The 12,260-nt window shown below is 40.9% G+C and overlaps 1 protein-coding gene across 1 annotated transcript in view; it reads left to right on the forward strand.

Moving 5' to 3' along the window:
• The window catches only part of WDFY4 (WDFY family member 4), a 112,713-nt gene that overhangs the window by 80,400 nt on the left and 20,053 nt on the right, over nucleotides 1-12,260 (forward strand). Inside the window, exons 48-51 of the mRNA XM_036386196.1 lie at nucleotides 6,760-6,802; nucleotides 7,595-7,714; nucleotides 8,189-8,306; nucleotides 9,030-9,139. Of these exons, the coding sequence (XP_036242089.1) occupies nucleotides 6,760-6,802; nucleotides 7,595-7,714; nucleotides 8,189-8,306; nucleotides 9,030-9,139 (391 nt within the window). The remainder of the gene's footprint in view (nucleotides 1-6,759; nucleotides 6,803-7,594; nucleotides 7,715-8,188; nucleotides 8,307-9,029; nucleotides 9,140-12,260) is intronic.

The following is a 12,260-nucleotide window of genomic DNA, read 5'->3' on the forward strand; positions in this document are numbered from 1 at the left end:
GTTGAGTGTTTTTTGATAAATGAAGCTTCTCAAACAAGTATGCTTTTAAAAAATGAATTGGGGCCTTAAAGAAAAGCATGTATTTTTTTTCCTAATTTCAAAATTATAATTTCTTTTAAAATGCTTTTTAAAAACATGTTTAAATCTCAGAAAACATTGTATTCCGTTCCTAAATTTTTTTTCTCTTACTTTTCATTTAAAATCCGAGAGGAGAACATTGAGCGAAAATATTTTCTTTTCCTATTTTACAAAATACCATCTAGGCAAGGAATCATTCAGTTGTGCCACTGCTCTGGTGCCTGGTTCCCGGCGCCAGGGTCCCTCTGCGCTGTGCGTGCCTGGCAGCACTAGAGGGAGCCTGGCGTACGAGGCTGAGTGCTGCAGTTCAGCCTGCTGGGTTTGAGTATTTCTCTGTCAATAACCCTTTCCAAGCTGCTACAAAGTTTGAACCTGGACCTTTCAAGTTTTAAAGAAGTCCAAACAAACAGTTCAATGTGATTTTTCTCAAGACAGATCTCTTTGTATGATGCACTGCATAATGTGCAGACTCCAAAGAGTTTCTTCCCACAGCCTACTTTAGCCAGAGTTTTTTTACATCCAGCTGTGAACCTCTCAGATGCACTGATCAAGTCCCTAAGGAGTGCTCACTCTAAGTGATACTTAGTTTGGGTTAAAAGTTGGAGCCATATTTCAAACTTAGAAAAATATGATTTGCAATTCCAAAAATAGGGATTAGTACTAGAGGACTGCAGAAATATTTTAGTGTGCTTAAGAACTTGAAGAGGATGAATAGCTCTCCTGCCTCTGCATGCTTGTAAACTAATTATCAGTGTTTTTACAGGGCTGTAGCTGGAGATAATGGCGCTTACTTAGCCATGTCTCATTGTCTTTGGTTCTGTATAAGAGGGCCCTAGTCCTGTAGCCACTAATATTAAAAAATTCAGGAATCACAGGAGTCCTCCTTGCTTCAATGTTGATTATGCCTGTTCAATCTTACAGTGCATCTCCTGGAAAGGCAGAGGTACATGTGCTGCCTTACCACCTAAGAAATGATGATAAGAATTTCCACCTGTTTTCTCTAAACCTGCACCCCACTGCTGGCTTCACCCTCTGAGTTGTTGACAAGCCTTTTCCTAGGGTGGAGGGTGCCATATTTCTGTGTAAGATCTCACTAAAATGAATCTTGACTAGAAAACCCTTTCCTTTTCTGTCCACACTTGTTAGAATCTTTGGCCTGGATGGGCTTTTGAATGCCCAAAGCTTTAGGAGTGTTTTACAGGCCCAGAGTTTAGAGGTTGATCTGATACAGAAATTAATACAAAGTGTGTGTCTAGGACATGATGCTGTCTGTGGTGCTCACTGTTGCTGGGAGCTGCAGGGATAGAACAGACCTTAGCATCAGTACTAAGACTGTCAGTGTCTCTCTGAGGCAAGGAAGGATTGGGGATTATTCCTTATCTGCACTTAAGCACTTGCACAAGGGTCAGTCATAACCCATTGTATCTTAAGCCTGCCCTAAGAAGATCTGATCCTAAAAGACTGCATATCTTTTTCAAGATCTTTATCTTTCAAAAGACTGAGCATCTCTTTTTCCTTTCCCAGCCCAGGCAGGAGCAGAACTGGCCTTCTGCCTGTAGTACTGCTTGGTGCTTCGGGACCTGCTTCTCCATGGTTCTGCTTGTTATTTTCTTCTAGAGCTGGTGCTTCCTAGTTCGCTGCACCCAAAGCTGCACAGGACCATCTTGAGCCCATCTTGATCTACTCTGTGAGAAATTTCCTCTTGGAATTCTGCATGCTGCAGAGCAGGCATGGCAAGCCCAGCAGAGCTCCACATTCCCTGCACCCCTCTGTGGCAGGAAGGCTGTGAGGTGACGTGTGCTAATTCACCCACGGAGTAGGTGATACTACCATCTATAGCGAAATATTTGCACGCGGAGTTTAAAACCAGCATTCATACAGCAAATGATTTTGCATGAAGCCAAACTGTCCCACTTCCCTGCTCACAAGCCTGTTACCATTTCTCGTTGTTGGATGTGATCTGTTGTGGAAGAGATTAATTCATTGACTCTCGTAAACGCAGTCTTAAACAGCCAGATTTAGACTAAATACCACTATGAGTAAATAGTTTGAGAAAACTTTCCTTTCTTAATATTATTACTTTTCAGATGTGACTTTCCTTTCTTAATATTATTACTTTCAGGGCCACTGTACTATCACCCAGTGCAAAGTCACTTGCAAACCCAAGGCCCACCAAGAATAAGCAAAAACATTGTTTCATCTTAACAATTCTGCCCGGCTGCCCCCTGCATATGATCTTACCAGCTAAGTAGCTCGAGAGGCCCAGAGGATGAGGTGCAGATGTCACAAGCTGCTCAGTTTTTCTCAGTAGTGTGGGCTGTTACTGTGCAGGTGTCCTCTGTCTGCTCTTCTTTGAATAATGAATTAGTCTTTCAGTCTGTAAGTAAAGCCATGAGCATGAAACACAGGACAGTTTCCTTTGCAAAGTCCTGTGGATTTAGAATGGTACTTCCTTGATGGAGAATGGCAGCTCTTCAAGCTTGTGTGAGCATGCTGGTGAGGAGTGGCTAAAGGGTTCCCCCCAAGCCCAGGGTCCTGCTATTCAGTGTTACTTCTGCAGCTTATGAAACTTGTGTTACCAAGCAACAGGAGTGCTACGCCCTTGGAGATCATTAGATCATTAGCATAATGGTTGGTTCCAGAATGCACGATCGAGCTGGATGGAAAAGAACTGAATGGCATGCAGTGCCTGGAAATGTTGTATTTAAAAATATGCCAAAAGAAAAAGCATCTGGAACTCATTAGATGCTGTTAGTCAGCTTCTAACATTGCCTTAACTGTCCATTTTAGTCACTTGACTATTTAATTTTACTTGGCTGTAGAGAGTGAGAGATACTTGTCTGTGTGTGTTCAAAATCGCAATGTTTGTGATATCATCCTTACCATGTGCCAAATGGGATAGATGTGGACACAGGAGGGAAGGCTCATTCAATGCTGCAGCAGAGAGTACTTGAGCTGCAATTTATCCATTCATATGTATCTATCTGTCACATCTATCTGCCATATCTATCAGTGACGCTTCAAAAGTGCACTTGGTATAATGACTTCCATCTGGAGCATGTGAATTTATTGAAATTTGTCCTTATGACTGAAGTTACCAAGCTCAAGCTTTTAGTAACTGATCACAGTAATTTCAAAATAATATCTGAAAGAAATCCTACTATGGATGAGAAGAAGCTGAGTGGTTTGTTTGGGTATTATTTACAGGAGATGCAACATTGAGACCTCTCTTGCTGATAGTAGGACAAAGATATTATTTGCATAAAGAAGCTGATGATGTTAATGTCTGATTCCAGGGCTGGAGATTGCATTCTGCTTACCTAAACAAATTAACTGGATTTACTTGATGTGTTTCTTCATGACCTGAAGTATGCCTTAGTGCAGCATCTCCACAGTGGAGATGTGCACTTATCCCTTTGCTTTAAGCACTGCGAATGCACATGATGCAAGCAGTGTTCCATACATGAGGGAGATTCCTTTCTCCCCTGCTCCAGCCCTTTCAAGACACCCTGCTTCAAGGAGCCATACTTGAATATGATGTTTATTTCTTATTTTGAATTACATCTCAATTCTTTAGCACAGATTAAGCAAAACCAGAAGGTGGACTGATACAGTTAAACAAGGAAGTTTTCTTAAAGTTTTTCTTACTTTACCTTTAAAGTAATCTAACCTAGCACTCTTCTAAGTTTGAGAGAGACGGATTATTTCACAAGGGAAAGCTGGTATTTCTTTTCAAGGCTTCTTTCCTCTGTTAATAGTATGACTTAAACCTAAGTTGTGGCTTACCAAAAAGGAGATTTTCCTTACAATATCCTTGGTAACTGCAAAGATTTTTAAAGAAAAGTTGGTTTAGGAGAGCCTTGGCACAGTTTTTTAGACTGTTGTCTGAGGGATGGAAGAAAATAAAAAAGAAAATTAAGACAGAAATCGAAGAATCTCTTAGGTTTATTGGAATTTTCACATTAAAGTAAGGGCAAAATCTTATCTGTTCAGATTATCTCATCTGCAATGAATCTCCAAATGGGTTGAGGTCCACCTGTCTCTAGCAAATGGCACACTCACTATCACAAGGGTGAGATCATAGTCTGATGTTAATGGAAGAGGGATTAATAAATCACATATAGAGTAGCCAAAGGTGGATCATCATTAGTACACATCATGTTTACATTCTGCCATGGCTACTGTCCTGCAAATACCTTATAAATTAAGATATAGATAGATCTGTAGGTACTTCTCTTGAGTTCATATAATTTCACTCCCTCTAGGACTGTAGTTATTTATATTTATAAAGCACTTCAGTTTCTTTTACAACCCAGCCTTTGATTATATATTTATTTTTAAATTCACTTACTGCAGTTGAGTAGCTGACCTTATTCTACACTGAGCTTTTGCTGTGCTGTCTAGAGAGGTGTTGGCTGGCAAAATGTGAATTGATTATCAAGGAGCAGGTTGGAATAGGCTTTAGCTGCCTGTAATGCAGTTCCTCTGAGTCAACACAGGAGAATGGAGAATTTCAGATCTCTGGGGAATTAGAGGGAGCATCCTCTGAGACCCAGAAGGATGGATTTTACAGGGGAGAGACTACATTTAGCCTGGCTTATTTTCATGACATGGTGAACTTGTCAACCTCTTTGAGTTATGCAGTGGCTCTCAAAGTCAGCAGAGAGAATTATTTTGACCCTTGTGTGGTCTTATTAGCTGTTTAAGGCTTGTGGTGAGTAGAGCAAGTGTTTCACTAGGGGGTCATGGCACCCACAAATCAATGTGTGTATATTTGCATAACATCCACACAAGACTGGCACAGTTTAGTCCCATGTGAAACATTTTATAACACTCTCCCCTGCTCTCTAAGTCAACCAGAAATCCAAAATAAACCTGGATGGTTTTAGTGAGCCAGTATGCCCCTGTGGAAAGGGAAGAACCTAACTTGATCACTCTGTAACAAACAGCCTAATCCAGCCACACTTCAAGTAATGCCAGGAATCCTTATCCTGTTACATCCCTTTAAGATACCCTCTCTGAGTTCCAAATGTGTCTTGGAGGCCTTACAAAGGCCACTGGGGCAGCGCTCTGTGAAATGCACACAGAGTGTGAGGACTGTATTTTAAAGGGTAAGTGTTCATGATACTGCTTTTGTATTTTGGAGTTCCCACTCCAGAATATAGTGTACAAAATATAGTGCACAGGAGTAAAAAGTAGCAGTTAGTTATTCCTGCAGTAGTTTTATAATCTATGCTGAACAGATTTCCTTATGCTTCATGAAGTGAAGTGACTGACTCTGAGCTGGCACCTTAGGATTTGTTTTGTTTCTTGAAGGGAAGAGCCTCTCTTACCACCAGCATTGTATCACATCAGTAAGCCTGTTTACTTTGGCAGATGAAAAGTCTCTTCAATCTATGTACTGGTTTGGCTGGTATAGAGTAAATTTTCCGCATTGTAGAAGAAAATCACATTTGGATTTGTGCTGGGAGCAGTGTTGATAATTCAGAGATTTTTAGATATTGCTGAGCAGTGCTTATACAGGTCAAGGCCTTTTCTATCTCTCAAACTGTTCCATCAGGAGCATGGGGAGGCTTGGGGTGCGTGAAATGTTGGGAGGGAACGCAGCCAGGACAGCTGGTCCCCACTGGCCAAAGGCACGTTCCACAGCAAACTGGATCATACTGGGCATATGAACCTGGGGGAGTAAGAGGCAGGGACATTCCAAGTGATGATGTTTGTTTTCATAAGTCATGGTTACATGTGATGGAGCCATGGAGATGGCTCAGTGCTGGCCTGCCAACGGGAAGTAGTGAGTGAATTCCTTGTTTTGTTTTGCTTGTGTGCATATCCTATGCTTTATTGTTAAACTATCTTAACCCACAAATTTTCTCACTTTTCCTCCTGCAATTCCTTCATCCCTATGTGGACACAGTGCCTAAGGGACTGTGTTAGGCTCCTTTATCAGCTGGGGCTAAACCATGATAATCCAGTTGTCACTTGTCTCAGTTTGGTCTCTAGATGTTGACAAGAGCAAGTCCATGGTCTTCAGATACTGACATACATTCTGGTTCAGTGCAGTTGAAATGAAACTTTTGTTTCCTCAGAACCTTTGACTCCTATTTTCAAGTGAATTCCCCTGCTTTTTGTTGATCTGGGTTGGTTTGGTTTTTTTTTTTAAGTTTTAATATCAAGTTGCATTTTGAGAAGCAAAAATGTGGAAATGAAGTGTTTATTACTTTAAAAAGTATTAAAATGGCAATCCACTCTTTAAGAAAGACGTTGGTTTCAAAGTGGATTGTGTAACAAAAGTCTTTGATATGGAGACTGAGAGAGTTCTGGTTTTAAGCCAGTGTTTTCTGAATGCTTCAGAAAAGCAGGAGCTTTTGAGAATAAGGCTTCAGAATAGAATCAGACAGGCTTAATGATAGCTGTCATTAGCACTCAATAGTTCTACAATGGCATGAGACTGGGAATACAGGCTGAGCAGTGTGGCTTAACTCAGAACAGCACTAAACTAATCAATGACACTCTGATTTTGGAATTTTTTGGTCAATGAAGAAACTTCAGCCTTCTAGTGTTGGTGTTCTCTCATTTCTGTGTGATGGGAGCAGGGGGCACAGGGAGCACAGATGCTAATGTGCTGACTTTCTCTTATTGTCCTGAAGTAGGCTGTTTCAATCAAATGTTTGTTCCATACAGGAAGCACTCAGGAGGGGAAAAGACGATGCTCCAAAAGTGGCAGGTAAGCTAAATCTTGGCTGTACATAATTAAGCAAAGAATTCCACCACACAGATATGTCTGCACACACATATGTGTGTGTGCATGTACACATGTACCTCAAGGCCTAAGTTGTTCTCTCACTGCTGGAGGTGAGGTTGTTGGCAAGAGGAGCACAGTATTTACATCTGGTTATTGCAGAGTTTTTGCTCCTCCTGCTATGAAACATATGGTGCTACTGTCTGGCAGATTAAGTGTGATTTTGTGCACATTTTTAATTTGAGACCAAAGCGAGCCACCTAGTTGAATGCCTGTTCGAGATCATCTTTACAGCTAAAACAATGCACAGAGTTTTGCTGAACTGGGAGACGTGTTTACTTTTCTGTAGCCATGATCTTGGTGACTCAAGGCAAATGAAGAAATCCATACCTTCTTGCTTATATGTAGCACTTTGTGCAGCCTTTTCTGTATAGGCAGTTGTCCAGGATTTTCCAATATCCAGTCGCATGCATTTGGCTCACTTTTAAATCAAGAAAAAATGCTCTGTTATGCAAATACAGCATAAAAGCACTGTGTGATTATAGACAAATGCAAATGGCCTGTCTGAAGAAGAGACAGAATGAAGACAGGTTCTGTGGAGTGGATTGTTGTGTAAGAGGTATTGTGTTGATCTGAATGGCAAAGGATGATTGATTTCACTATTTACATAGTTCTTGTCCTGGTGAACCTGGGAGCCACAGGCCTCTGAGGCTGCTTTTGCATGGTTTTTTAGGGGCAGAGTCTGGAGATTTTAATGCTTGTTTCCTTTCCCTGCAGAAGAGGGAGATCAGCAACTTTGATTACCTCATGTACCTGAACACTCTGGCTGGCCGCAGCTACAATGATTACATGCAGTATCCTGTGTTTCCATGGGTCCTTGCTGACTACCACTCTGAGGTCAGTGCTGGCTGCAGAATTCCATACTTTCTATGGTAGCAACTGCACAAAGGATTGATGAATGATGCCATTGAAGCAGAGGGGTCTAGACCAAGGGTTTAAAATTTGAAGTAGTTAGTTTGAACTGTACTGATTCCATAAGATTAACTTTATCTTCAAGTCAGCAGACTGAGGATCATGTTCCGTGGATGAACATCTGTTTAATACAGACCTAGTTAAGGACATGCTGCAGCAGCTCAGCAGATAGGCATGGACAGGTTTCTGTGAACACAGAGGAGGAGTTTTGGATAGAAAAGCCTTAAGAGTAATTTGCAACCTGCCAGGTCCTTTATTTGTAAAGTTCAGAGGAGGGTAAACCTGTAACTTTCTTGCATGAGTGAAACTTCCAGCACAGCCTTGCCACTCCCAGTGTCACTGGGATAGTTATGATGTCTAAGATCTTAAAATCTGCATCTCTGCCGTGTTTCTTTTCAGACTCTAAACCTCACTGATCCTCGTACATTTCGAGACCTGTCAAAGCCCATGGGAGCACAGACTGTGGAGAGGAAACAAAAGTTCATCCAGCGCTTCAATGAAGTGGAAAAAAGTGAGGGTGAGTGTTTTAGGAGGCTAATAGACAATAGAGGCTTGAGTCTCACCAGAACACCCAAAAACTTTGCAGATCTGTGGCTAAGGGAAACACCATTCCAAGGAGAGCCTCTCCCACTGCTGTATACATACTGACTGACAATTCAAAGAGAAATGTCTCTTTGAAAGAAATGCAAGTACTGCCTTATGTGCCTTGTACTGCTGCATTCTGTTCTCTTCCCTTGGACAGGAAAAAAAGCTACAGCAGAAAGCAATGTTCCCTGGAAAAACTGTGCTGTTAGCAAAGCTGCACACATTGGTCTTATTTGTTAGCTAAGGCTACATGTAGGACACTGCTGCATGCAGGTTAACGAACAGCTACCTTAAGAAAATGAAACAGAATGTTGAGGCTGTTGACTGCTGAAGATCAAGACCTTTTTTGGCACTACTAGAGAAAGGGATGATCTGTAGAGTTAAATGCCTTATTCTTCAGAAAATGAAATGTCAAATTCCTTTTTCTTCAGTAAATGAAATGTTTGAACTATGTTCAAAAAATGAACATAGTTCAATAGTAATGGTGCGCATTCAATGCATGTATTCAGTGCAAGGGGTGCTGAAGCTCACAGGCCTTTGAACACATCTGCTTAAAATACCTGTTACCTGTTTAGTTGTATTGTGGTAACTGGATGCTATGGGCTTGAAATGGTGGGGTTTTTTTACTGGAATCTGATTTGTGTGCAATTTCCAGGAGACCTGTCAGCCCAGTGCCATTACTGTACTCACTACTCATCAGCAATTATAGTGGCATCTTACCTGGTCCGAATGGAGCCATTTACCCAGACCTTCTGTTCTCTGCAGGTAAGGGGGCAAGATAACTTCCCTCCTACTCCTTGTTATGAGCCATGCAGTGAGTTACTGTGGCTGTGTAATGAAGGGGGATTAGTTCTTCTAACATTTGATGTACTCTATATGTGGACTTGGGGCTTACTTGGAGCAACATTTATGCCATGAAAGTTGAATTCAGTGAAAACAGCTTAAGAAGACCATGGTTAATGTGAGGGAGAAGGATTTCTCTCTTTGTGAGAGCTGAGGCATGTAAACAAATAGATAATGTTTTATTGCCTGTCTGACCATAAGCTTCTGGCTTTGGGGCAGATGAGACTTGATATGATATTCTATAAGATGAGGTCTTCTAAGCCCAAGTACAGCTATGCAGCTACTGGCAAGTACTAGGAGCTTGTTGTAGTGGCATAAAGAACATTCCTGGGCCAGATGAGGACATATTGGTTCTGGTAGGTGTGAAATGATAGGGATCGTGGGATCAACTTCCTGAAGCGGGATGAGATTACAACCAATGCTCCAGAAGGAATATTTTGTGTAATCTTGTTCTGAACTTGTTACTGTTTATACAGTGCCAAGCTGACTTTGGCACTGGAATTGAATTTATGGAAATTGAATGTTGTGTACACCTTTCCCATCTGCCCAGCATATAGGTGCACCAAATTTCCTGATTGCCCTTTTCAGCAGGCAGTTAGTAATGCTCAAGCAAATACTCTTGGGCTGTAGCAGAGAATTGTTACTCTCTTTTTTGTAATGTGTTGTGTTATAACGGGGTCTACCAGAGGACCAATCCTCCAAGGTGTATTTTTTAAAGAGTATCTTGCTGAAATCTACCTACCGTGTGGAGAAATACAGGAAGATAGCTTGGCCAGAATAGTTCACACTTGGAGAGTGCTGTATGCATACTGCAGGATGGCCATGTCTCCTGCAGCTTTCCACGTGCTTTGCTGTTGTGGTTTGGGTTTTTTTCCAGTGAAGTAATACAAATAAAGTGCTGTGTTAATTAAGTAATAAGCCCTATAATATTGGCTGTTACCAGCAGTAGCTGATGGGTTAGTGAACCACCTGAGGCAATGGTTGCCATCACACTCTGTGAGCCATATGTTAGCTGCAGTCATGAATGACTGTGGAGCAGGTTATTTGTTGTTGTAAACAACAAAGGCTGTTGGATCTCCCTGGCACACTTTTCATGCATAATGAGTTCACAGTCTGAGTGAATGCTTTGTGTCTGTGTTTGTGTGAGCAGCAGGTAACCAGCAGTTTTATGAGCATAATTATCTTCAAAGGCTACTGAGATCTCAAACATGCAAAAATTGTTCTGGGTGTGGACGCACTGAAAGAAACTGTTGAACTCCTTCTGTTCTTATTCTTTTGCTTTTGTGTTTGGTGCGTGTTCTGCTGAGCTCAGTGTTGTCATATTCCCCAGGTGACTGGTCCCCGGGTGGTAGCTCAGGAATTGCTAACTGTGAGATGCTTTCAGGCAAACAGCAGATCTGGGAACTGTATGATCAAGTCAATATCAGGTTTCAAAAAGAGAACTCCCACACTTAAACCCTTGGAAGGGTGCTGCTGGCCTTTGGGAGCTTTGAAAGTTTCTCAGATTCTTAAAAAGTGAAAAAGCTACATTTATATCTGCAAATGGATGGTCTGAATACATGACAAGGACATGCAACAACTTGGGTGCGCTCTCTGTGAAAAATTGATGTTGGCATAACATTTTGTTTCTCAAGTCAAACAGTTGATTTGCACCTGACCACAGAAGCATTGAAGTGAGAAAGCATTGCTTTCAGTAGTGGGACTGTACAGGAGAAACCTTATTTCACTTTTCTTAAGTGTATTGAAATCTGGCTCTGGATAAAAGTTTGTATGTGCTTTGCATATTGTACTGGAATGGAGGAAAAATTGGCTTTTCAAACAGGTATTGGTTGGTACCTCCTGGGATTCTTTTCAAGAATTGGTCTCAGCACCACAAAAGAGCAGTAAGGTTTCCATGTCCAGTGTCTTTATTGGAAAGGCATTCTAGAACCTGCCCTCAATACTGAGATTTGCTTTTGATCAATTCAACTCTTTTATCCCCTTTTATTCTTATCCCACTCTTTCATTTCAGCTATCAGGTTGACTTTTCCTGACATTTCCCTCTCAAAAGTACTTATAGAGAGCAGAGCCTTTACTCTTCATGGTGTTACTGACCCTTGAGCAGTCACTACCAGCAGGGAACAACTTCTTAGCATCTCTGGGCAAGTCTGCACCTTCATAAGCAACTCTTAGAAACACTGAGGTCTTTGGGTCTTGAGCACCACCAAGGTGATGGACGTTTAGTGTTACAAATTTGTGAAGTTCTGACTTCTCTCTAGAGATCGTTTTGCCTACTTGCTTTGTATATATCCTGCTGGACTGTAGTTTTAAAAAGCATATTTTTCCAGTATTTTTGAAGACAGTAAGGCCTCTACTGAAAGGAAAGAAAACAGACTTACTGTGTCTAGCTGTAGAAAAGTCATAAGAGTTCGTTGTCTTGCAGTCTAAAAGCATAAAGCAATTCTTGATTCTCTTTTTCCCTTTCAGTGCAGTTTTTGCATTCATAGAGAGAGAAAACTCATTAATTCTGATATAAATATATGCAAATAAATTTATTAATATAGGAAATGGGAAAATCAGTTATTGCTTCCTTTATAAATAATACAGGCTTAAGTTTTAAAGATATTACTTTTCCCTAAAATGAATTAGACAGCCAGGGAAAAAATCACATTTTTTCGTGGTGGTAATATCTTTAACCAGATTTGTCGCGCTAACAGCATTTCCTATGTATATATTATTTTTATTTAATACAGGTAATCTTTTTATTACAAATCATATTGTTTCTCAGGAGATTACCACCAGCTCTCATAAAAGCTGCAAAAAAAGATGAAAAAGCATCAATCACCACCAGACACAGCACGCTGTGTGCAGATTAAATATACAAAGCCCTTTAATATGCTTCAATGAGATACTTGTTAGCTGTTGATTTATTTATAGTCCTCCTTCTACTCTGTTTTAATTTCAATTTGAATTTGACTCCAAGGGTCCCTGCCTAATAATGATCAAGAGCAAGATGACCTTGTGCATCAGATTAACTCCAGATAGGCTTGCTCATGTGATTAGC

This window comes from Molothrus ater, chromosome 8, assembly GCF_012460135.2.
Source record: "Molothrus ater isolate BHLD 08-10-18 breed brown headed cowbird chromosome 8, BPBGC_Mater_1.1, whole genome shotgun sequence".
NCBI lineage: Eukaryota > Metazoa > Chordata > Aves > Passeriformes > Icteridae > Molothrus > Molothrus ater.